We start from the raw sequence: 23484 nt of genomic DNA on the forward strand, positions 1-23484 counted from the left end.
AATACAGGTGTTTTTACTTAAAGAATTAATGGAGAAATTGGGGAAGACTTTAAAGATTTAAAAGTAAAGATTACAGGTGGGGAGTGCTAGTAAATTACACAAAAAGAATTCTTCCTGAAGTCTCTGAAGAAAAGAGCTTTCTAAAAAGATAGAACCAAATTTAAATGCCTCAAAGCAGAAGAATCAGAACTAATCCGATTAAACCATTACAATATTGGTCAGAACAGCCCATAACTCCTCTGCTGTTATCCCAAAAAAGACGCATCCAAAGATGTCTCCTTGACACAAAACGAATGACGAGTATGATTGCTGCTGCTTTTGCCCAGCTCTAATATAAATCTTGAAGACACCGCATCGGGAAGGTCAGCCACAGAACAAATGACATAAAAATCCACAATGTAATCAAACGAAATTTAAATATTTTTGTCATTTTCGCAAGCGAAGAAACCGCATCCCGGGATCCATTCTAAAAAAGCGCTGAAGGACAAAACCAAATCAGATTGAACATTGTACGAGTATTGCACTTGAAATGGCCATAATATTCAATTGATCGGCGCGGCGTCGATGCAGCTAAATATTACGTATACGTAATGCATTTTATTGCTTGTACAAATGGCATAGGGTCCGGTCGGTGATATATGAATTCTGATAACTGGTAAACCGAAGCATCCCCCGCCCCCACCATAACAACAATGGACAATCCAGGGGTCATAAATCTGCTAAAAGCGCAGGCACCAAACGAACTGACGAACTGTCGTCGTCGTCGTCGTCGTTGGTCGTTGGTCTGGGGACAGCTGCCACATAAATATGGCAAAGATGCAGCAGCAGCATCCATTGCATTGGCTGAGAACTGCAGCGAATTTAAAAATTGGTATAAATTTCTAACAACGTTCTTGCTTCGCCTACAGTTGCTATCGACGGGTGCCCGAGTGAACCACGTAGGCAAAGGATTGAAAGGATAAACAAGATCACATACAGGGAATAGATTCATCCTCATTTTGGACCAACATTATGCAAGTTCATCGCTGCTGCTGTGGCGTCTTGGCAGGTGAGTCTTGGCCAATGCGTTGTGCCTGACCCAGACCCACTGCCAGTCCACCCAAAGGCCTGCTGCCTGAGGCGGTACTCAACAGTGACGAGCGATCGGCTGTCCGCCCCATCATTATTAGCACTTCCTTTTTGGAGGGCGTCTGTCTGTCTAAGTTTTTGCTGCCTTGCATATTTACGATGCATGCGTCTTGGGGCAGCGCAGCCTCTTGTTGTTGGCAGCCAATTGATGTTGGAGTGCGTTCTTGTTGCAACAGGCACAGTGGAATAGGCCACAAAATTAGCAAGTATAATTTGGATTAAACTGCGAATGAACAGAGTAAACGGAGGGCTACTTCGACTGTCTTTTCGGATACTTTTCCTCTCGTTTCGAGAGTCATCTTTGGGTAAACTTTTAGCAGTTTAATGCTCAGCAAAACCCTTCCAAAAACCCTCCCAATTCTTGTACCACTGTCTGCCTGTGGCTGAGTAGGAAGCTGATAAATAAAGATCGCAATGCAGAACCGTCTAAGACGCGCGCTATCAGCCCGCTAGAATCGCAACGTACTTGGCCTTAATACGGATACGAAACTCTTCTCTTCACTTCACTTCGCTTCGCTTCGGTTTTGCTGTCGATCTGTGGCTGGTGGCGTTCATTTCGATTTGGCGCGTCGACTGGCCCACAGCACGGAGAGCACACGGAGCCACCACAGAGATCTTAGCCACAGTTTCCACTCCCACTCCACACACACACACACACACACACGTTAATCGCTTTCTAATGTTCGTTCCAGTTCTGGTGCTGCTCTGGAGCGGTAGCTTAGCCCAACTGCAGGTCCAGGTGAGTGCGTGAAAGAGTGCCGTCCCCTGGCATACGTTGAAATGTGTTCTGTTGCGCAGGCTCAAAATGGCTACAACTATGGCCGACCGGAGCTGGCCAGTGCCGGAGGTGTTACAGCCGGTGGACGGCTCAGCCCGGGTGCCTATCCCACAGGCACAGCCTTGCCGCTGACCCCCGCCCCCGCAACGACAGCCTATGGAGCGGGTTTGTTTCCTTCTCCGGCTGTGGGCTTCACGCCCAGCGGACAGGCAACGACTGCTTTTGGCGCACCTGCTGTTGTGGCCGGAACCGGAAGTATCCCGAGGAGACCCGCGCCAGGTGGCATTGCAACGGCGCCCTCTCGCAGCGGACCCTACGGACCGCAGACCTCGCAGTACGGCAATGCTCAAGTGTCCGCTGGCCGCGTGTCAAGTGGAACCGGCGGCGATGGCGACTACAGCGATGGAGAGGGCGACTATTCGGCCATTCCGGGCACGCCTGGAGTCGATTATCCCGTCTACGCGCAGGTGCCACGCACAAACTTCGACTGCACCCAGCAGCCGCTGCCCGGATACTATGCGGATATCGAGGCCCAGTGCCAGGTCTTCCACATATGCGCCCTCAATCGGACCTACTCCTTCCTCTGCCCCAATGGCACGGTCTTCAGCCAGGAGACACTCGTCTGCGTGTGGTGGAACCAATACGACTGCGTCTCGGCCCCCAGTTTGTATGCCAACAATGCCTACATCTACGACTATTCCGGAGGCAGTGGCGCCAGTGTCAATGCGAATGCCTACCGTCAGGGACAAGTGGCGGCAACGACGGCATATGGAGCACCTGTTTCGGCCACTGCAACTGGAGGCGGTGCCCTAAGAGCCACTGGAGTGCCACAGGTCGCTGGCTACAATGCCGGTCGCGGCTCCTATCCCTCGCCCACACCCACGCCCGCGGCACAATCACAATCTCCGTACGGCGCAAGTGCGCTAATTCGTCCTGCCATTCTCCCAGGCAATGTCCAGGCTTCGGCTGTCACCAATCGACTGGCAACCGCTGGCGCAGCTGCTGGTCTCCTGGCCACAGCCGCCGGTGTTCTGCCCGACAACGGAGTGGGCGGCTTTGGCCAGCAGCCGATTGTGGCAGGTGGCAACCGAGAATATTTGCCGCCAGCTAACGCTGGACAGCGTCAACGAGGCGCCGTGTAGGAGACGAGACGAGACGAGACCCTCTGGCACTTGTACCCGGTTATATGGCAATAGACACTGTGCATACCCTAGGCTTAGGCGACATTTGCAACATCTTACTAGATTGTTAGGAGCTCCGAAACACACACACAAACACGCAATTTAGTAACAGAATCGTTGTACTTTCCATTCCATTTTAAATATACCATAATGAACGTTTTTTTACTGTGAAATTGTTGGAGTTTTAGTCTCTTTTTTGGAAGGATTCTGCTGCTATATTCCTCCCAAACGGAATACCTCATATGCATGCACAAATTTTAGCTCTAAGAAACACTTATACTGCCTGCCATAATCTTTATCTATCGCATTCCATTCGCTCTTTATTGTAGCGCACTTAGAAAATCCAATTGCAATGTTTGCTTGTCTTTAGAGAGTGCCAATTTCCCCTGTTTCAGCAGCTGGTTGTATTCCTGCTTGAAGTCCGAGCGAATAAACATGGGCTTGCCTTTTTTCAGCTTGGGTTGGCTTGCTTTGGGCAGCGCTATCGTTGGATTAAAGGCCATTTGCGTGCTGTCGTACTGTGTAAACAGTTCATGGGATGTGCTGGAAAAAGCAAATACAAATTAAAATCAAGCAAGAAGAAGGGAAGAGGCGTAAGTTTCACTTACAGTTTGCCAATATCCGTGGGCAGTGCACCCTCACCCGAGGCGGGCACACCATTGGCAATATGCATGGCCAGTCGTCGCACCGTGGGATGATAGTGACGTGCCAGTATGGTCAGCTCGTACAACGACGTTGCAGCCGCATTGCAGAACTCAGGATCCTCCAATTCGGGATCATAGCGACCCGAGCCAATGGTGCAGTCCGTGTCGAGCAGAGCATCCAGCACGGAAGTCAGCTGGAATGTCTGCTTGATGGTTCCCAGTGTCGCCAGAGTGCCATTATGCAGCAGATACAAGCTGCCTGTTAGCAGACGCTTCACAAACGCCATCAGACGCTGCTGGCTCATGTTGCGCCGCCGCTTGACCAGCACCTCGTCGAGAGTGCGCAGAATGATGGTAAAGTCAGCGTGATTCTTGCCCGCCTGTACGGCCAGCATGTTCCGATAGAAATGCTGATAGAAACGTATGGGATCAATGTTCAGGACCTCGCCCTGTCCGGATAGGATAACAAAAATTGTTTGTATACAGTGCAGACGCTCCCGATAGCCCAATTCGTCCTGCTCCTCTAGTATCTGATTGAGCACGTTGATAAGGTCAGAGAAAAAGTCCAGATTTATGACATGAGCAAATCTGTAAGAGAAATTGGAAGATTAAAGAAGCTTCAAGGGCGGGACTAAAAGCTAAACTCACTCTGCTAGGCCTTCCAGTATGGCGCTCAGCACACGCGATGTGGGATCATTCTTTAGCACGCGAAAGTAGATGGTGAATACCATTTTGATGATCTCCGTGAGCTTCTGTAGCTTCACTTGCTTGTTCTCCTCAGCGCGGGTCTCTTCGAGCTCTTTGTTGAGCTCCGTCAGCTTCTTTCTCCGCTTGCGTTCCTTCTTGGACATGCTAATCAATCGCTGGCGATGCGATTCCAGCTTCTTTTGCTTCAGTTCGTTCTCCTTCTCGGCATCCAAATTGACATTCTTGATCTTGAGACCCAACATGCAGGTGATGCACTCCACATGGACATTGTTCTGCTTCGTCTTGATCAGCTGATTGATGCGACGCACAATAAACAGACTCATATCCAGCTTCTTGTCGTTGGCAAAGAGCGAGCGAAAGCATTGATTGACGGTCTGACGCATGGTGCCGTAGTGGCAGTTGAGCATGTAGACCAGCAGTTGGGCAATGTTCTGAACGTAATTGAAGTACGGATGGGCCTCCAGCAGCTCGCACATGCACTGCACGGCCACGGTGGCCAGTTTCACGGTTTGTGGATTCTTCAGGCCTCCTCGTTTGTTCACCTGCGCCGTGAACTGTTCCAGCTTCTGCAGGAACTTCTTGAACTGCTGCAGCAGCGCATTCTCGAAGGTGACACGCTCCAGCGTGGCCTTGCGCACGGTTTGCATTTTGGTGTCGATTTGTCCCACACGATACTCGGGCAGGATGTCCTTAAAGATCTCCGTAACCGAAATGATGGCCAGCTTGCGCACTGGCATTAGGTTGGGCAGCCCACTGGCCGGGTTTATCTCGTCCATTAGCTCGTAGAGGGCGTGAAAGTTGCGCATCTTATCCTCTGGCTTCTCCAGCATGCCCGAACAGATGATGCCGATGCGATACTTTTGACGCTCGATCTCCTGCTGGCGGGCAATCAGCAGATCTGTGGTGGAAATCATTTTATTTGTGGGCTCCATGGTGGGTGCAGCCTCATCGTTGACCACATCATCATCGCTGTCGCCAAATTCACTCGCCTCGTCGTCATCCTCTTCGTTAATCTCCACATCCGAATCCTCCTGCTGCTTCTGCAGCTTCGGTTTGGGCACGTAGTCCACTTCTGTGGTTCTGGTTATAATCTCGCCATCCCTGGACTTTATGGGCAGCAGATTCACCTTAATCTTTTGCGTTTGCTCCTCCTTTTTGGTGGCCGTGGCGTAGGCCCTCTCGAGGCCCACAGACTGCTGCTGATCATCCACATCTTCGACTGTCTTGGCCTTCCGTTTGCGCTTGTTTTCATTGAGCAGCGCCAGATCATCTCCATCCAGCATGTCCGCAATGTTGTCCAGCAGATCGTCATCATCCCCGTCGTCGTCGTCAGCATCGAGTGGATCCAATCCCAGGGAGGACAATTTATTGTGCTTCTTGCGCTGGGCCAAGTTATCCCGCTTGCGTGCCTTCTGTGAGAATATACTGGGGCCCTGTTCGCGTTTGGAGCTCAAGTTTTCACGTTTTTGTTTAATTTTATTTTGTTGCTGTTTTGTGAGCGGCGTTTTCTTCGACTTCAGATGAGCCGCACGCTTCACCGAGCTGATTTTCACCTTTTTCTGCGGGTAGAACAGTTGCATTTGAGTAATGTGAGCTTAGTTGTGTTTATTTTACTACTTACCACCGCCATTATACTTTATTTAATTGATAAAACGTGTAAATAAAATTAAATGTTGATTTCCGAGCACATGGCACATAAATGGGGCTGCCACACTGCAGAGAAATGAAACAGCTGTGTATTAGGGTTGCCAGATTGTTGAACTTAAGTCAATAGTGCTGCCACATATTTTTGCGTGTCACGATTTTGTCAAAATAAAGGCAAAATAACAATAATGTCTGAAGATGAAGAGGATTACATGTCCGACAAGTTCCTAGCGGGGTAAGTGTGCACCCCAAACAGCTCAAACCCTAAACTAATGATCCCCCCACAGCCTGCAGGATGTGCGCCCCAGCTTGGTGCAAGATCGCGGGAAAAAACGAGCCATCAAAGTTCAGACCAAGCAGCAGGAAAACCGTAAGCGGCAACGAGAGACTGCTGCAGCCACCTCCAACTTGAATAATGATCGATTGCAGCAGAATCTGAACAAACCGTTGGCTGCGGACAACAAAGGATTCCAGTTGCTGGCCAAAATGGGCTACAAGGCGGGCAGTGGTCTGGGTAAACAGGCGGATGCACGCATCGAACCCATTGGCATAACGATAAAAAACGATCGCGGCGGCTTGGGCAGAGAGGCAGCAATCGCGGAGCTAACTGCCAAGCGACAGGAGCTACGCCGAGCTCACCTGCTGCACAGGGCGGGAATCGATTCGAGAGAGGAGATCAGCACAGAGGCATACCGGAAGAGAGCCATGCAAAAGGCAGAGGAACGCAAGCTGCAGTACGATATAAGGCGGTGCCAGCAGACCTGTGAATCCCTAGATGTTGCCACGAATGTGCCAGAGCCTGATCTAGAGTTCTTCTGGCCACCAAAACCAAAGGAGGAAGAGGAGAGCGACAGTGACGTAGAACAGGACGCGCCTGAAGAAGAAGACCTTCCAAAGGAGGAGCAATACAGTGCCGCCGAGCAGCTGGAACTGCTTATGGGCTACCTTCGCACAGCCTATACCTTTTGCTACTGGTGTGGCACACGCTACGACAGCGCCGAAGATCTGGAGACCAACTGTCCCGGTCTCACCCGCGACGACCATTAGTTGGGGGCGGGGCACAACAAATACATTTATAATTATTAAATATATATATAAGTTCACAAAATCTCTGCACGTTTACAATAATTTACAATAATACGTAGTCAAAAAACATTTAGCGGTGTGTTAGGGTTCGTTACTGTATACAAGAAAGGAGGGGGGCTATAGACGAGTTGGAAACGACGTGGGCGTGAGGCGTGTATGTGAAATGAGCAGAAGAGAAGCTATACGCGACCCTCCAGTTTCTGTATCAGATCGTGAGTGCGTTCAATGACGCTGTAGATGAACGGCCGCTCCATGGGATCCGTGCGCAGCATATAGTTTATCAGGTCATGCATGTCCTAAAGAGACAAATTCGAGGAATTAGCAAAATAAAGCAGTAATGGAGAAGCTTCCGCCGTACCTCTGTATAAATGGAATCCTCTGGAATGTTTATATTGCCGCTGAGCACGGCCAAGGCAACGCTATCACCACGCTCATAGATGGGATCGAATGGGGAGTTGAAGTAGCACATGGCATACAGCACACAACCAAGACTCTGCAAGAGAAAATGCATTACTAAATGTTCAGCTATCATCAGAACTGATTACTCACCCATATGTCCGTTCTTTCGTCAATGGTGCAGTAGCTTTTCACAGTAAACAGCTCCGGGGCACGATACACAATTGAGCTACGCTCCTCGGCCTCATCCTGCAGACGCTGTGCATCCGATTGGCTAACTATCTGCAAGCGTGCCTCCGTCATGGAGCCCAGATCCACGATAATGGGCTCAAACGAATCCGATAAGCATATGTTGGCAGTTTTCAGATCACGATGGGCCAGGGGCACAGGCTTCGCCTCATGGATGGCTTTGACGCCCTCGCAGACGCCCAGAAAGATTTGCACAATCTGCGCCTCGGGCATGTGGTCCTGCTTCCGGGACCGCAACTGCAGATGATCCAATAGTGCGCCATGCTTGTAGTACGGCAGCACAATGTACAATGTGCTCGTTGTGTTGATGACGATGTCAGCCTGACCCTTTAGCTCGTAATCAACCACCCGGATCACATTTTCCGAGTCGATTTTCCTGCAATTCTCGATCTCCCGCAGAGCAATGTTCTGGTCGTCGATGCTGTGGCAGGTGATGCGCTTTATCGCATAGCTCCGTCGGGTGCTTGGATTCTCCCCAAGGTCTATCAGACTGAAGCCCCTGTGTACAGCAGATAGGAATAGATAAGATATTTTCAGATTCATGGAACAGAGAAATTGTGTCAGAGGTTACCCCGTTGCCAGCCTTTCGCGAATCGTATAGCGGGAGCCATTGATGTTGAGCGTCTCTTTTCTGCAAAAGCAGCCACGTTTCATAATCAGGGTCCAACCAATGCTTTGCATTTTGTATCTATTACACTATATACTTGATAATTTTAAGCCTAACAACTAGTTTAATTCATATACAAAACCTAAATATAAAACAGTTTGGATCTATTAGCATGTTTATGCGGGGTAATGTTGCCAATTTACGGTGATTGTGAACTGAATTTGTTATTGTTATGTGTTTGCTGATTATGATTTGTATGTTTTAAATCTAAGGTGAATTTATTTTGGTAAAATTGTATTTTATTTGTATGTATTTGAATAACTAAAGAGTGAAAATTAACGTACTAAATTAAAGATTTCTAAAATCATGAATATGCAACCGCATAATCAGAAAACCTATTCGCGCTGCGCAGCTGTTCCAAAGACAGGGCTGTTATTGTGGACATGTGGCTGCAGAGCGTTGCCACCTGGCCATCGATGGTTTTGCCGATTCGATTCCAAATTAATTTAATTTTAATCTTTAATTTAATCAATGACAACAATGGAGGATGAAGCCTGGCGGGATCTCATTGGCATAAGTGCAGACCCGCCCGACGGACGCGACAAGTGCGAACAGTGCAAGTGAGTGAGAGTTGCCTAAATCTGTCTCTGAAATTTCAACTCATTGTGGTGCTTCTTTTTCTGCAGGCGACCCGCTGTTGTCTGCTGGTGCTCCGCCTTACCGCAGCCACCGCTGTTGGTGGCTTCGCAAATTGTGATACTACAGCACCCTGCCGAAGAGAAGCGTTCCCTTCGCACTGCCCTGATGCTCCAGCTGGGCCTGGAGCCGGGAAAATGCGTTGTCTACAAGGGCAAACGATTTCCCAATAACAAAAACTATGCGGAACTGCAGCAAATCTTCGATTCGCCGCAGACGCTGGTTCTGTATCCTAGTAAAGATTCTGTGCCTTTGGAGGAGATCGATCGCAGTGCCGGTCCATACACTCTGGTGCTCATCGATGGAACCTGGCCGCAGGCAAAGGCCATCTACGCCAGCAGTCCCGCCCTTCATCGCCTGCGTCAGGTGAAACTCATATCTGTGGGCATCAGCGACTATATCATTCGCACCCAGCCCACGGAAGGTTGTCTGAGCACTCTGGAGACGGCAGCCCAATGTCTGGCCGTGCTGGAATCCCAGCCAGAGCTGCGAAAGATACTGGTGCGCCCGTTGCACGCCCTGTGCAAATACCAGCTTGACAATGGCGCCGTCGAGCATCAGTCGAAGGAGTTCCTGATGAAGACAAATCAATATCCCAAGCCCATTGGCAAGAGATTGAGTCGCCTGCTTAATCAAACCGTGTGCGGACCCGCGGAAGAGGAAACGTGATAGAGAGAAGGACACTAAACAGTGTAGTTTATGCTTTTTACATAGTTTTATAGCGAACTCTGTGCACGGCCATAGCAATATTTAGCCATTTAATACAAATAATTTGTAATTTTGTACCCAAAATTTGAGTAGTTTACACAACTGGAATGTTCCTGGCATCTGTGAGGGAGCGCAGGACAACGCACTTGATAATGGCAAAGCCTCTCTCACAGGCATTCGCTTCTTCCTCTACGGGAATTCAAGTTTTTGAATGTATTTGGAACAGTATATTCTGCGTGGGATTACTTACTGCCCTCTTTCTCGCAGGCTTCGATGGAATCGCCAGTGGCTGGCCAAACATATTTGCGCACAAGATCCGCATTTAGTTTGTAGTTATCCATTAAGCCGGATTTTTCAAAGAAGCAATGGAAATAGCACTAGAAATATGGCAGCCAATAGAATCTGGTATCAGAAGGTGCTCTTTGATTACCCCTTACCATGCTCGTTTTATCCTTATCATCCGGCAGAGCTCCTGTGGTATTGAACTGCAGGACACTCGCTGAAAGAGTCGATAGTTTAATACCCTAAATAGTGATCCTTTCCTCCCCTGACTCACACATTGGTGTGATAAAACTTGCATTGCAGTTCCGCGTAACTTCATCGAAATCCACATAACCAGCTGCCCTGGGTGCTGGTGTCGTCGTGGATATATCATCTACATCGCCATCGAAGCTGTCATAGTTAATAATGAATATATCGCCAGTATCCTTGGCATGATCCTGCAGCGCCTTTATAGTGCACAAACCGAGGCTCAGCAGAGCAACGACCGCCAACGTTTTGAACAGTATGGAAAGCATTTCGCACTTAAATGATTTCTGGTTTGGTTTTTGGCTTGGGGATTGTTGCCCTTTTATAGGAAATACTTTGATGGCTTGGAACATGCAATGCATGGAATAATATTTGCGGAAATTGGCCAACAATTTAAACACACAAAAGAAACACATTTCACCCCCATAGATTGATCAATTAGAGATCACTTTTATGAATGATATATTGTGTGATCTACTGTATGAATCTCTTACCATATGTAATCAAATTCTCATCCGCACATTGCACTCGGATCGATTTGAAAAATGCATGCATTTCCTGCTGCTTTTCCGGATCATCGAGCACGATGTCCTGGCCAAAAACCAGCAACAAAGATACAAAACTAAACACAAAAATAGCACGAAACATTTTTTCGACTGCAATCCAGTGTAACTCTGACTGGTCTGGGGGACATACGAAACCCTTTTATATGATCTTTCGATACGTGATCAAAATCATGTGATAAATGCTTTCCAATTGATGAGAGATCATTAGGATAAATTAAACTAAATAGTTGTTGCACTTTAATCGAACAATAAATACATGCATTATACATATAGAGAGAGACAGAGAGAGTGGCATACGAAATTTGGTTATTTCAATGGGTGGATTTTCACAAGAATTAGTTTAAATAATACGAGTAGTAAAGTACAGTTAAATGGTTAAACTTATCGAGGGCATTGTCAGAGTCGTAGATCGCGCAACGCAGAGTGCTTAGAGTTGGAGTTTGGGATCGGATTGGAACGGGCCAAATTGGGTTTTATAATAGGTAATACGTGGAAAAAGGTTCGAGTTTCCTTAATAATAATTTTCGCTTAAATTTGAATTTGTAGTAATTTGTGTGTTTCGTTGAAATTTTTGCATTAAATTACTCTATGCAACGTCCACGTCGCATCCACACGTCAGACCTTGGCGCCCCAGGCACGCTTCAGCAGGTAGGCGCCCTTCTCCGCAATCATGACCGCTGGGGCATGGGTATTGCCCGCCGTCACCTTGGGCATAATGCTGGTGTCCATCACACGAAGTCCACGCACACCATGGACCCTCAGCTCGTGATTAACCACCGCCATGGGATCTTGGGAGGGACCCATTTTACAGGAGCCCGCCTGATGATTCTCCGGCCCAGTGTTCTGACGCACCGCGCACTCCCAGTAGGCATCGCTGGCAAAGGTGTGCGACTCACAGCCCTTCACCACCGTCTTGTCCAGCCGCATGCCGTACTGCTTCAGGGGCGAGGTCTGCGATAGCCTTATGACAAACTTGATGCCCTCCACCAGGGTCTTGACATCGCGCTCATCCGTCAGATAGTTGGCGAAGATGCGTGGAGGATCCATTGGATCGGCGGAGCGCAGGGTAATGTAGCCCCGCGACTTCGGATTGAGTACAGCAGGAAACATCTGTATGGCTCGGGAGCTGTTGGAGAGCAGCTCGCCCACCTGCCCGGTGCGGGCACAGCCGGCCAAGTAGCCGCCAAAGTAGAGCTGCAGATCGGGCAGATTGGGACGATCCGCCCAGCGGGTGGAAATCTTAGCGGTGACATCGGAGATGCCAGTGCCCGACATTAGGCCATCGCGGAAGAGCAAGTACTCCATGGCCGTGGCCCAGTTGAGGGGCGCCGTGTCCGCGTCATCGATGAAGAAGTTCGTGAAGTAAGCCACATGGTTGTGCAGATTCTTGCCCACGCCCGGCAGATGATGCACTGAACGGACATTCACCTTTTGCAGATCCTCCTTGGGTCCCACGCCACTCAGCAGCAGGATCTGTGGCGAGTTGACGGCACCACCACTGACGATGACCTCCTTCTTGACCAGGATCTTGCGCATGCTGCCAAACTGATCGCTGACCTCCACGCCCACAACGTTCTTGGTGCCCGGATGGATGAGCACCTTGGTCACGGTGGTGTTCAGCAGGATATGCAGATTGTTGCGCATGCGTGCGGGCCTGAGGAAAGCCCTGGCAGAGCTATATCGAATGCCATTCCTGGCCGTCATCTGGGCAATCATGAATCCCGTCGAATTCTGTCCGTTTAGATCCTGCACAGAGTAGCCCATCTCCTCGCCGGCCTTCAGCAGGGCATAGGAGAGTGGCGGATTGTAGGGGAACTTGCCCACTGGCAGCAGACCACCCTTGGCATGGTATTCGGTGCCCACGGCATCCAGTTCGAGATTGTCCTCTGATTTCTTGAAGAACGGCAGCACATCCTTGTAGCTCCAGCCTGGGTTGCCCAGTGCCGCCCAATCGTCGTAGTCCTCGCGATTGCCGCGTATGTACATCATGCCATTCAAGACCGAAGTGCCGCCCAGGACCTTGCCACGGGGCCAGTAGCAACGCTGCTCCTTGGAGGACAGGCAGGCCATACGCTCGGGCTCCGTGTTGTAGCGATAGTCAATGTCACTGCTAATGAAATTCAGGAACATGGAGGGTATCTGTGCACCCACCGGTTCATCGCCACCTGAAATGGTACGAAACAGAGGAATGTGTTTAAGTCGTGAGCAGACAGAAAACCCTATCCATACCCCCCAAACCCTCCCATTATTTAAGAGAGCAGCTTCAATAACCTTCTGCATCTGGGTGGCATCTCAATTAGATGCTTGCAACATCTTAGGCACGCTTTCGCTTAACCCGCTGGGTAATCGATTATAGTTTGTATTGCTCCAATCAGCGAATTCTACTCGAAGAATTTCCGTTTCGAAGAGTCTACGACTCGTAATTAATTAAATCCCAATCACAGATGGAATCTTTGATTGTTTTAACCCCAGCGTGGGAGCCGAAAGTTGTAGCCGCAAAAATGCCTCCACACAGACAAAAGAAATTAAATTATACCAGACCAGCTCTGATTCATTGAGTATTAGCGTTATATATGTTATCCATATTGTTCATAACTTGTTCTGCAGCGCCAAAAAACACAAACGCAATAAGAAATAAGAGACAACAATTAGCACCGCAGCAAGACGAATTCTAATTAGCTGCGGAATATAACCCCACCAAAAACACCATAAAAAAGGTAAAAACATCTACAAATAAATATGATCTTTTGAAATTAAGTTAATTTTCGATTGCTAAACAACATTTTAAGAGAGTAACAAACGATTGGCGGTATCATAAACCATTAACATTGCCTTTCAACACTAAACAAATATAATCCAAAACTTGTTAAAGTCTTGGCCGTTTTTAATCTAATCAGAAATGTTTTCTCTTTGGCAGATTTATTTTTGTACAATTTTTAAAAGCCAGAAATGAACGTTTTTTTTTAAATTTGTATTTAAGTTATGCAAACAAAAGACTCAGAACCCAAACTCTGCACAAAATGAAGCCATTAGCCCCATCACAATTGAGGGTCATTTGTATTAGCTAAGGCAAATCTCTTTAAGCCAAGAACTTGCTTAGTTTGTACCTTTTTCCGGCATGTATTTTGACATTGACTAAACATCTGATGATGAATTGCATGTCTAATGTCAACCAAGATTAAACCATTCCTCTGATGAATATGAGCTTTTGAGTCTTTTAAAGTATATTTTTTTTTCAAGACAATAAGCCAAGTAATGGCCACAACTAATTGCACTTCAGCCTGGTGTCTGGTGTCTGGTGCCTGGGGCCTGGGTCATTGTATAAGGTAACGCCAACGCATTGGCAACTTTGAAAATGTTTCTCTTTTCCCGAGGGTTTCATTATGCAATTAGTGTAATTAGTGACTGGGCATAAAAATTGTCACGTATATAATTGAAAACTATGTGTAACCCACAAAGTAAACTAAGCAGAGAGTAGAATGCTGATAAGGCAAGTCTAATGGGATTTATGAGAATGTTTTTCCAGCGATATAGAGAGGTATTACTGTAAGTGATTTTCCAACGGACATGAATAACTAATTAAGTTATTAGTGATGAATGGTGAACAATTATGATGATTAATGAGGTGTTTTTTTTAGGGCTCTGCGAAAATACAGAGACACTGTTTTAAGAATTTCTGCTTAGCTAATGGTTCGAATTTGTACCAAAAGAAATGTTTTGTAAATAATTTTAATGCATTCCATAAATGAATTAAATGTTCCATTAATACTATACGCTAATAACTGGTACTATAAATCCTGTTTACAAATTAACAAATTTAATGTAAAATTATTCAGTGCTAAAAAGCGTCTTCAGCAGAGTTTACCGCATGTTTGTTTCTCATTAAGGTAAAGTGAATGCCCTGCATTGAATATCCCCCCACACACACACACACACACACACACACACACACTCGTTCCACCGTATTATTCATGCATTATAATTCATTCATAAAAAAAGTGTAAGGCAAAAAAAGCCAACAATTATTCCAATGCAAAACAAAGTAAAGTCAAGCGGAACGTAAAAAATCCCCCATGAGGCATTGTAGGGGGCATGCAGCAAAATGCTACATAGAAAGAAGACATTTGCATGGGGCATGTGCATTGCCTTGGGCCAGCAAATGGAGCTGCTGCCGCTTGAGGTGGCAGTGGCAGCAGCTCGTTTAGTTTACATAATGCTCGTGGCAGAGTTGCGGTTGCCCAAGTCTTAGCTGCTGCTGCTGCTGCTGCTGGTGCTGGTGCTGCAGTTAGGCTTCAATTACTTCTAAACAAATGCCACATAACCGTGCATCTAATTGCCCGTGAGCACACTGTGTCTGCACAATGTGCCTGGCAACAAGTTGCATGCAACACACACACACACACTTGCTACACGACACGAAAACAACAAACTTACCGGCTTCGATCAGCAACACCTTCCACTGGGGCACCTCGGAGAGACGTGAGGCAACCACAGAGCCAGCCGAACCGCCGCCAATGACAATGAAATCGTACTCGTAATCCGGCTCCGATCGAAACTGCCAACAAAATGAATTGAATGTGATCTGGTTAGGCACACGCCTTGACCATATACGGATTGGCTTGGCTTACCCGCGTGCTGGCCCGTCCGCACGGATCCTCCAGATCGCATTGCGAGCGTATGAAGACCTCCAGGAGGCCCATGAACAGCATAAAAGCGCTGCCGCCGCAGGTGGAGGCGAGGGTGGGGCCCGTAGGCACGCCCACTAAACAATCGCAGGAAGATGGACTGGTGGACATTATGTTAAGGCTGTGTGTGGAATGAAAAGAGCAGAAAATAAAACGAACTTGAGAATTAAACGTCTACAAATTATAATTCAATATTTAAATGCATATTTTTTTGTTTGTTTTTATAATTTCCAGTTGATTAAACACAAAGCCAAAGGGCAAAATCATAAATATAATTCCAAATTCCGCAATTCCAAACTTCTGTTTAACCTTGCCGATCTATGGGGCATGAAAGACAAAGACCAAAAAATCATCTAAGTAATGCTCCAGCAGCAGCAGCAGCAGCAGCCACACTGCAATTAATAAAAGTACCAACCGCAGCAGACAATGGGCGTCGTCGCAGTCGAACAAGTAAAACAAAAGCTAAATAAAATGGAATTAAAATCAGCAAAAGATACTTCTTTGATATCTGTTGGGCATTTGGCAAAAACAAACGGCAACTGCCGCCAGCAGCGGCAACAGCAGCAGCCGCAGCAGCATTGGCAATTACCAAAAGGCCAAGCCAGACAGAGCTCAGCTCATCATCTTGGCTGGGTCTTAGCTCTTGGCTTTTGTTCAGTCAGCTGCATAGTTTCACATGACCTTAGCCCCGGATGAGGGGCTCTACTGGCTCTGGCTCTGACTCTTCTCTTTTCCTATTTGAAATTTCAAAATTACTCCCCGTACTGTTTTGCTGCCTAAAACAGAAGCAATGAGAGATTGAGTAATGTCCATTATAATTATGTCATTTGGCAAACGTTTTTGTTGGTAGCACCGCTGATGACCTCTGGGCGGGTGAGATTTGAGTGATTTTTAAGTGAGAGTTTTGGGGAGACGAGCCTGATAAAGTTGCTCAATTTGTCAGGCCACACACAGACCATTTCCAGACATGATAATTAGACAAAAAATGTTATTTAAAATCCCAACCCACAAATCAGCACATTTTTGGGAAGATGCTGACAACGTTTGTGACCTCAATTAAATCGAAACTTAGAGCTTAGAGCAATCAAATTGCAATTTGCAAGCAAACCAAAAGTGGAAAACCCAAAACAAAAACAACAACCAAAAGCCTGAAACTGAAACCAAAAAGTCAGCGTCAGAGAATCAACAGAGAAGATCACGCTACAATTGCTACAGTTCGTCTGTGTTTTGTTTTTGTTTTTTTGGTGTTCGCATTTGACATTTGAAACACGATTTTTCATTCAATTTGAATGGGATTTTGGTGTCTTTTCTTGTTTTAAAGTTGAAGGATGCCATGAAAGTAAAGCAAAGTAAAGCCAAAGCAAAAGCTAGAGCTAAAGCTAAAGCCAGAGTGCATACGCAACTCGGGCAGAAAGAGAGGCAGTTGACCTCGCAACAAGTTTTCCAGGCAGCCTATGAAAAACCAAGTACAGGCGAACTTCACAAAAGCCAAAGGAAAAACGCGTACAAAAGTCGTGCAGCAATCAGAAAATTAAAAGTTGTTCGGGACAAGTTTTTGCATCAGTTTTGGGGGCATGGAAATCTATGAAAAAGCTTTAGGGAAATCCTAAGAAAATGGTGGTGGGAATGTGTGAGTAATTATTCAATTTATTAATGACAATTTTTGTTGTCTCTTCTATGGCCTATTCACACTTCCTTTTTGAAAACAATGTTATCTCTGTGAGTGTGTGTTTTTTCTTTTTTTATAATTATGAGCAGCTTGTTTTTGTATTAACAACTTTATCGGATGTACATAATACTCGTATGTTGTGCACTGATGCGATGCGTTGCCCGCATGTCGATTATAATCGGAGTTGCAGTTGTCTTCTTGTGGTTTTTGTATTGATATCGCTTGGCATTGTCTTCATTGCTGTAATTGTATTTGAAGGTTTCTTTCAGCTGTCAGTCAGCCAGTCAGCCAGTCAATCAGTCAGTCAATCAGTCAGTCAGTCAGTTAGTCAGCTAGTCAGTAAGTCGGTCTTGTGCTCAGGGGTGTGAACAATACCGCAAGACAGCGTTGGTTTGTACCTTCTTTGCCATATGTTTGGCTATGGTCTCTGCGGAGAGGAGGGCGCTTATTAATGTGGGAACTGTGCATTTATTAGAATAATAATCATAAAGTAATGCAATTTATGCGTGCCATGACAAAGGCGCCAGATAAACCCATGTGATTATAGTGCGGGGATTGTGCAAGGGCCTGGGCCTGGGCCTCTCTGCCACTTTGGATGGGGTGAGAGATCTTTGGGACGACAGCCGTCATAATAATAACTACCCCATCAAACTCAAAAGCTGTGAAACTTTCACGCCATACTTTGTAGAACTTAATTGGCATCCATCCATCATTCAATTAAATTGAGACTTAAAAGCGTCATAAAACAATTCACATAATCTCAAGAAATTTCACATCTACTTTGGAGTCAATTTGCAACTTCCTCTCCGCCTAAAACTGGAACACAATCAGTGGATAAAAACTATAACGAATTTAATGCTCAAACACATTGCGGCAAATTGTCGTCATTCATTTGGCCAATGGACCTCCAACTCTGAACTGGAACGGGTTTTAATTTGATTTTGTCGATACCTTTTTATCCGCTTTATTTCTAACAAAGTCTTAACTGTACACGCTGCGCAAAAAAGAATAAAAAATACAGAGAGAGAGAAAAACCAATAGAGAGATAAAATAAAACGCAGACCATAAAGTGTTTCACGATCGGTCATCAAATTGACAAGAGCTCTGGCAATGCTTATGCATATTTTAAGCGAAAAGAGCCAACCAAATGCTAAAACGGGTAAAAACAATGTAAACAGATTTCGGGGTGGTGGAAAAAGTTCATAAATTAAGCGAAACACGTACGAAAATGTGGGTAGGTGCAACATGTTGCCGCCGGTCTTTCACAGAGTGCGGCAATAAATTAACACCAGCAACAACAACAACATCCATCTTCGGTTGCCCCCATGGAGAGGATAACGAGGCTGCAAATGCAAACACAATATTGATGTTACGCAGTGTTCACAGTGTGCTCTGACCATTAGAAAATTGGCCAAGAAATCAAAAGAGTGTGGAGCTCCAGTTTCAGCTACAACGTGCAACCTGCAACTGTCGGCAGCGGCGGCAATTGCATTGGCAATAGGCAGAGAGGAAACTGCATCGCAATGTCTGTGTCTGTGTCTGGCCAACTTGGCCAATGTCTGACTCAAAGTCTGAGGCTGATGTTGCATTTGGTTGTTCCCGCCGCTGCTGCTGCTGCTGCAACCATTGCCGGTCTCTCATGGCTCTTTGGCCATCTCTTGACTTCCTATTTTCACTTTCATTCGTCATGCGCGTGGCGGCAAATAGAAATGCAACAAAACAGCAAACAAAATCTACTGCCCAAACTGCAAACCCACTTTGGTCTTTTCTTGTAGCTTTTCTTTAGTTTTTCTTGTAGTCTTTTTTTCGTCGCTGTCAACAATGTGCGAATATTTTGTCTTGTGTGAGAATCTGTTGCTGGTTTTTTGCCTCATCGTCATCTGCCACATCATGGCAATATTTGTTTAATGCACTTTACATTTTGTTTTATGGCCCACAATGATGGGGTTTAATTTTCAGAGATTTTCCATTATTTTTATTGGCTAAATTCTTGCATGTGGCACATGTGCTATTTCCCTTGTGTATTTATTGTGTCTGTAGCTCCATTGTTCGTTAAGTCCATTTCAATACTGATTAGATCAATAAAAATCGAGAGGGGAGAAACAATAAAAACGGAACTCGTGTACATCTGCATTGATTGGTAATTGTAATTGTGTTTTTTTTTTTTATATATTTTTCCAGATAATTGCGCATTATAATTTATTTAGATGGCTTTGGCTGGCACGATTTTCAATGGATATTTCCACTCTCCCAGAAACAGAAACGGAAATACCCCAACAAGTGGCCACAATTTTTGTAGAAAATTTCGAAAGCAGCAGTACCAACAAAAAAACACCAAACTGCTTTACATAATTTATTTAAATTTTGTGTGTGTTTTTTTTTTGTGTGGATGCTATGTTGCACGAACTACGTGATTGAATATTTACAACATTTTGTTGCATTTCGCCGAAAAAAAAACAGAAACAAAAACAAAAACAGAGTTGCAGCAACTCTGCATGTAATACCCTTGGCGTTTGCCAATTACGTGGCCACAGCCACACAATTAAGTTTCAAGTGAAATTCTGCAATTGCGGTGTGCGCAGCGCATCATTCGGGCCGGGCGATTGTCAAAGACTCTCCAGATGAGGCTTTGTGCCTTGATTGATCGCTGGTTACGTGCTGGATAAGGTAAGAAAAAATCAGGCAACAGCAACAGCACCACCACCATCTCTTTGGTGGCCCCCGAGGCGGATGCAAAGCCCCACTCAACGATGTTGTCCGGGAGCTGCCTGTCAACTGGGTTGCCTGCCATTCCATGAATCTCTGCGATCTCGGCGGGGCTATTCGGGACTGTAACAACACTTTTAGTTTCATTGCTAAATGAGTGAATTTGTTAACAGGGTTTTGTGGTCGCCGCCGTTCGCCAATGCCGTAATTGATGTTTTGCCAAAATTTCTCACGCTTTTCGGTAAGGATAGCCGACACCTTAGGGGCTAGCTATTCTCCACAATGATCAGAGATGGCTACACTCTTCTGCCATGTGGCAATAGGATAGATGCTCCATGGGATAGTCAATATGCTAATCAATTTCTTATGAAAATTTGTCCCATTTCAAACTTTTGTCAACGTCACGTTCCAACGGGGCTGTCTTTTGGCCTGCAAATGTGCCATAACGAATTGTTAACAAATAAAAGTACAGCAACATTTAAATGGCAAATGGCAGAGATCAGACACATATTGCAGGCACACAAAAGGAGGCACACAAAAGGAGGAGAAGTAAAAGGCAGCGAAGGGGAACCGAACCGAACATACTACTCGCCACATCGCCACATGCTGCAGATTGAATGAATGAATGAATGGCCAAGAAAAAAAACCAAAAAAGGGAGCAAAACAACAAAATAGCAAACAACAGGCAGCAAAAGTCAATCGATGTCTTTGAAGAGGAGCAACAAAAGGCAAATCTTTTCCACCTATTTTGTGTCCGTTGTATCCCCCGTACACCAGACGGTAAGAGAGCTGGGGACCCCCGAACGAGATGCGATATAGCGGCGACAGCACGTTCCCAAAACATGGAGACATACAAATTTTTATCTGTTGCTGACATTTGAACATGACTTCAGCTATGAAGGGGACGGCGACTCCTCGTGTGCAAATAGTTTTCGTTGGCGTTTTTTAAGGTTTTTTTTTTTGTGTGCTACAGAAAAGAAAGCGCTGCGGGGCCCCCTGGGCGTGGGTGTCAGCCGGTCAAAGCACTCTGCTCTCCATGTTCACTTATATCCATTGCCATTGCCCCCCGACCGAAACCCCCACTCCATTGGCACGAATATCAATAACTTTTTATTGAAATGCTCGTTGGCCACTGTTTGCCCTCAATACAAATTTTGATGGATCATCGCCATCTACTTTAATTTTGCACTCAATCTACTCAATAAATGTATAAAATGTTGTATGGTAGAAAACAAGCAAAACTAAAAAGATCTCCCCCCAATTGTACATCAAATTTTGATATGCAAATCGAGCAAAAATTATCTTCACAGCGGTCGCATGCCTTTCGAATGCTTTTTTTATATTTTTAATGAGTTCATGCATAAAATCAGAGCAAAGCAAATGTTAATGTGAAATTCTTTTTGATTTTCTGAATTTATTGTTTGAGTTTTGATTGCTTTTACTTTGGGCTTTAATCAGCTGACAGATTGGGTGAGTTTTAGGCACTTTCTTTGGTTGATTGGATGACAATTTATGTCGAAATATTAGCATTTCTTAATCATACTCTAAGATTTTTTTTTGGGTATTTGGGAATCACTTTTTCAAGAAAGAGTCATCTATATATGACAAATATTTTGTTATTATTATTTTCGTGGAATTATTTGAGAGTATTTGTATTTTCTTTGGGTTTTTTGGGAGTCACCTTTTGTGGAAATATTTTCATAGCCTTGTGACAAAAATGTTGATGTTGATTTTTATGCAAGAAATTCGGGCGTTAATGTGAGTCTTGGTCTTTTTCTTTGGATATTCGAAAGTCACATTAAAGAATTAATTTCTCAGCCTAATAGCTAATATGCCATCATTTCCTGTAATATTCATAATTAATGATTATATTTCTGAAGATTTTATGCCCATTTTCACCTCATCAACATTAGCATATGTAGCACCAGACTTTAGCTTCGACTTTTGTTTAGTTTACAAAATAACTCTAAGAAAATCTAAGCTGATTTTCCCCTTTTGGAGGTTTGAAAAGAAAAGCTGGCGCATAACGGATATTTCCATTCATTTTGGATCAAAAGGCGAATTGTACCCACCATAAATAAGCGTAATACCACGGGTTTCCGTCGAATACAAATGAGGTGGAAATGAAGCAGAGGCTGGTTTTGTGGTGAGGCGACGAAACCGGGCTAATTTCCTATTACACAGTAATGAACGTTTAATGAACTGGCAATGTGAAACACCACCATAATATAAAAGAGTCTGTGGCACAGAGACACACCGAGGCACAATACGAATAATACGCCATGTAATTGAGCACAAAAATCGAACAGATTAGTGATCATATAGAAGGCAAAGACAGACAATGGGTGACCGATTTGATGTGTGTGGAAAAAGAAACCAGTAACTAAGATTAGAAACGTGTCTAGAGGCAGAAAATCGTGAGACATACACTGACGGCAAACAAAACGAATCGAATTGGAATTGGAGCTACTATTGCAAAAAAAAAAAACAACAGCGCCAACAAAAATGCAACTCAATTTATCGCCATGAGGCATCAGAAGACCAACAAACACTCTGTGGAAGTTCCGTTTCTTGGGCTTATGACAATGGTAAAATTTCCAGCAGTCCAAGAGGCTGGCCAAAACAGTTTTCGTTGAGCTTCCTCAATGCCAAAAACGGACATGGCCGAAACAGCAGCAGAAATTCAGCGAAATAAAAGAAAAACTCAGGCATTAGGCATTGGGCATCAAGCATCAGGCGATTGCATCAACTTACGGTCTATGTCGGGTTCGGGTTTCCTTTTCTGTTTTGTTAAATTTTTGGAAAATTTAATTATTTATTCCTTATTGAAAACAAAAAATGCCTCTTAGCCAATTGCTCAATGGCATGGGGATGATACAAACGACTCGTAAAAAATGCACAATTGTGAACAATTTATTTAAACGTTTCTTGTTGCAGTTTTTTTTGTTTTTACTTCTTTTATGTTTCTTTATCTTTTTCTTGGACACAACACAAAGACACTCACGAGTACAACGGTGTTTGTTGTTGGGTTGCCTTCTAGGGTTTTTTTAGTGTTCCCCTCTTTTGAGCACTGGGTCTCGTTTTTATTTTTTCAACCTGTTTTGAACTGCGCGCAGACGCAGACCGTTACCGACTCAGCCTCTGGCCGGCGAGCGCGAGGCTTTTTAAGCTTACCAAAAGCCGCGCGCCACTGGAGCGAGCTTTGGCCTTAACGAAAGTTTGGTTTGACGAAGCGACAGCTTAAAGCTGGTTAGCAAGCTTGCTAGCGCGCTCGCTCTTTCGTTAAGTTGAGTTGGGCTTTATTCAATTTTGAGTTGAACCAAAGAGAGTTTATTTTATGTAAGAAAAATCATTCTCTAAAATTAAATTATAGTTAAATTAAAAGCTTCTTTCTTTAAGAACTTTTCAGAATTTTTGATGACTCATGAAGCTTTCGCAGTGCTGGAAAACTCTAGTTCAGGTGAGCCACCCCTATGTTTCGCCAAGACGTCACAGGTTTCTTCAA

At 45.2% G+C, this 23484-nt stretch overlaps 7 protein-coding genes across 10 annotated transcripts; 3 read left to right on the plus strand and 4 right to left on the minus strand.

Annotated features, from left to right (window-relative positions):
- Nucleotides 1-893: 893 nt before the first annotated feature.
- On the plus strand, nt 894-3260 carry LOC111073893. Its single transcript, XM_022366449.2, has 3 exons — nt 894-1048; nt 1821-1867; nt 1927-3260. The coding sequence occupies exons 1-3, from the start codon at nt 1012-1014 to the stop codon at nt 3046-3048; spliced, it is 1206 nt and encodes a 401-aa protein (XP_022222141.2). The 5' UTR covers nt 894-1011; the 3' UTR covers nt 3049-3260.
- On the minus strand, nt 3231-6157 carry LOC111073882 (nucleolar complex protein 3 homolog). Its single transcript, XM_022366439.2, has 4 exons — nt 6061-6157; nt 4380-5998; nt 3696-4319; nt 3231-3630 (listed from the first exon to the last, which is right to left on the minus strand). The coding sequence occupies exons 1-4, from the start codon at nt 6067-6069 to the stop codon at nt 3408-3410; spliced, it is 2475 nt and encodes an 824-aa protein (XP_022222131.2). The 5' UTR covers nt 6070-6157; the 3' UTR covers nt 3231-3407.
- A 64-nt stretch (nt 6158-6221) lies between these two features.
- LOC111072709 (G patch domain-containing protein 11) lies at nt 6222-7188 on the plus strand. Its single transcript, XM_022364726.2, has 2 exons — nt 6222-6318; nt 6371-7188. The coding sequence occupies exons 1-2, from the start codon at nt 6272-6274 to the stop codon at nt 7128-7130; spliced, it is 807 nt and encodes a 268-aa protein (XP_022220418.2). The 5' UTR covers nt 6222-6271; the 3' UTR covers nt 7131-7188.
- Nucleotides 7164-8581, minus strand: LOC111072700 (serine/threonine-protein kinase 16). The gene is made up of 4 exons (XM_022364714.2): nt 8386-8581; nt 7719-8313; nt 7528-7662; nt 7164-7465 (listed from the first exon to the last, which is right to left on the minus strand). Exons 1-4 carry the CDS (start codon nt 8493-8495, stop codon nt 7349-7351), a joined length of 957 nt encoding a protein of 318 aa, XP_022220406.1. The 5' UTR covers nt 8496-8581; the 3' UTR covers nt 7164-7348.
- Nucleotides 8582-8800: 219 nt separating this feature from the next.
- LOC111072716 (tRNA-uridine aminocarboxypropyltransferase 2) lies at nt 8801-11184 on the plus strand. Its single transcript, XM_022364731.2, has 2 exons — nt 8801-9041; nt 9108-11184. The coding sequence occupies exons 1-2, from the start codon at nt 8953-8955 to the stop codon at nt 9784-9786; spliced, it is 768 nt and encodes a 255-aa protein (XP_022220423.1). The 5' UTR covers nt 8801-8952; the 3' UTR covers nt 9787-11184.
- LOC111072724 (general odorant-binding protein 84a) lies at nt 9801-11020 on the minus strand. 3 transcript variants are annotated; one of them, XM_022364764.2, is made up of 5 exons: nt 10841-11020; nt 10382-10599; nt 10263-10324; nt 10076-10202; nt 9801-10014 (listed from the first exon to the last, which is right to left on the minus strand). In XM_022364764.2, the coding sequence occupies exons 1-5, from the start codon at nt 10999-11001 to the stop codon at nt 9920-9922; spliced, it is 663 nt and encodes a 220-aa protein (XP_022220456.2). In that variant the 5' UTR covers nt 11002-11020; the 3' UTR covers nt 9801-9919. The 3 variants fall into 3 exon arrangements, with proteins under 3 accessions (XP_022220456.2, XP_022220447.2, XP_022220436.2); XM_022364755.2 differs by lacking the exon at nt 10382-10599 and having other exon boundaries at nt 10848-11020; XM_022364744.2 differs by lacking the exon at nt 10841-11020 and having other exon boundaries at nt 9803-10014; nt 10382-10665.
- LOC111072680 (glucose dehydrogenase [FAD, quinone]) lies at nt 11135-23105 on the minus strand. Of its 2 annotated transcripts, none has more exons than XM_022364700.2 (4): nt 22984-23105; nt 15548-15725; nt 15354-15474; nt 11135-13084 (listed from the first exon to the last, which is right to left on the minus strand). In XM_022364700.2, the coding sequence occupies exons 2-4, from the start codon at nt 15713-15715 to the stop codon at nt 11535-11537; spliced, it is 1839 nt and encodes a 612-aa protein (XP_022220392.2). In that variant the 5' UTR covers nt 15716-15725; nt 22984-23105; the 3' UTR covers nt 11135-11534. The 2 variants fall into 2 exon arrangements, with proteins under 2 accessions (XP_022220392.2, XP_022220385.2); XM_022364693.2 differs by having other exon boundaries at nt 22734-23105.
- Between the last annotated feature and the right edge of the window lie 379 nt (nt 23106-23484).

Source organism: Drosophila obscura, unplaced genomic scaffold (genome assembly GCF_018151105.1).
Source record: "Drosophila obscura isolate BZ-5 IFL unplaced genomic scaffold, ASM1815110v1 contig_4, whole genome shotgun sequence".
NCBI lineage: Eukaryota > Metazoa > Arthropoda > Insecta > Diptera > Drosophilidae > Drosophila > Drosophila obscura.

Coding starts and splice junctions, on each gene's coding strand:
- LOC111073893 (XM_022366449.2), top strand. CDS start 1,012: ATGCAAGTTCATCGCTGCTGCTGTGGCGTCTTGGCAG. Junction 1,049..1,820: donor CTGCTGTGGCGTCTTGGCAG/GTGAGTCTTGGC, acceptor TGTTCGTTCCAG/TTCTGGTGCTGCTCTGGAGC. Junction 1,868..1,926: donor TAGCCCAACTGCAGGTCCAG/GTGAGTGCGTGA, acceptor TCTGTTGCGCAG/GCTCAAAATGGCTACAACTA.
- LOC111073882 (XM_022366439.2), bottom strand. Junction 4,320..4,379: donor ATACTGGAAGGCCTAGCAGA/GTGAGTTTAGCT, acceptor TTTCTCTTACAG/ATTTGCTCATGTCATAAATC. Junction 3,631..3,695: donor CCCACGGATATTGGCAAACT/GTAAGTGAAACT, acceptor TGCTTTTTCCAG/CACATCCCATGAACTGTTTA.
- LOC111072709 (XM_022364726.2), top strand. CDS start 6,272: ATGTCTGAAGATGAAGAGGATTACATGTCCGACAAGTTCCTAGCGGG. Junction 6,319..6,370: donor TCCGACAAGTTCCTAGCGGG/GTAAGTGTGCAC, acceptor ATCCCCCCACAG/CCTGCAGGATGTGCGCCCCA.
- LOC111072700 (XM_022364714.2), bottom strand. CDS start 8,495: ATGCAAAGCATTGGTTGGACCCTGATTATGAAACGTGGCTGCTTTTGC. Junction 8,314..8,385: donor CGCGAAAGGCTGGCAACGGG/GTAACCTCTGAC, acceptor TGCTGTACACAG/GGGCTTCAGTCTGATAGACC. Junction 7,663..7,718: donor ACGAAAGAACGGACATATGG/GTGAGTAATCAG, acceptor TTTCTCTTGCAG/AGTCTTGGTTGTGTGCTGTA.
- LOC111072716 (XM_022364731.2), top strand. CDS start 8,953: ATGACAACAATGGAGGATGAAGCCTGGCGGGATCTCATTGGCATAAGT. Junction 9,042..9,107: donor GACAAGTGCGAACAGTGCAA/GTGAGTGAGAGT, acceptor CTTTTTCTGCAG/GCGACCCGCTGTTGTCTGCT.
- LOC111072724 (XM_022364764.2), bottom strand. CDS start 11,001: ATGTTTCGTGCTATTTTTGTGTTTAGTTTTGTATCTTTGTTGCTGGTT. Junction 10,600..10,840: donor TTGATTACATATGGTAAGAG/ATTCATACAGTA, acceptor ACTGTTCAAAAC/GTTGGCGGTCGTTGCTCTGC. Junction 10,203..10,262: donor ATAAGGATAAAACGAGCATG/GTAAGGGGTAAT, acceptor CCATATTTCTAG/TGCTATTTCCATTGCTTCTT.
- LOC111072680 (XM_022364700.2), bottom strand. CDS start 15,715: ATGTCCACCAGTCCATCTTCCTGCGATTGTTTAGTGGGCGTGCCTACG. Junction 15,475..15,547: donor GCGGACGGGCCAGCACGCGG/GTAAGCCAAGCC, acceptor TTTTGTTGGCAG/TTTCGATCGGAGCCGGATTA. Junction 13,085..15,353: donor GGTGTTGCTGATCGAAGCCG/GTAAGTTTGTTG, acceptor GTACCATTTCAG/GTGGCGATGAACCGGTGGGT.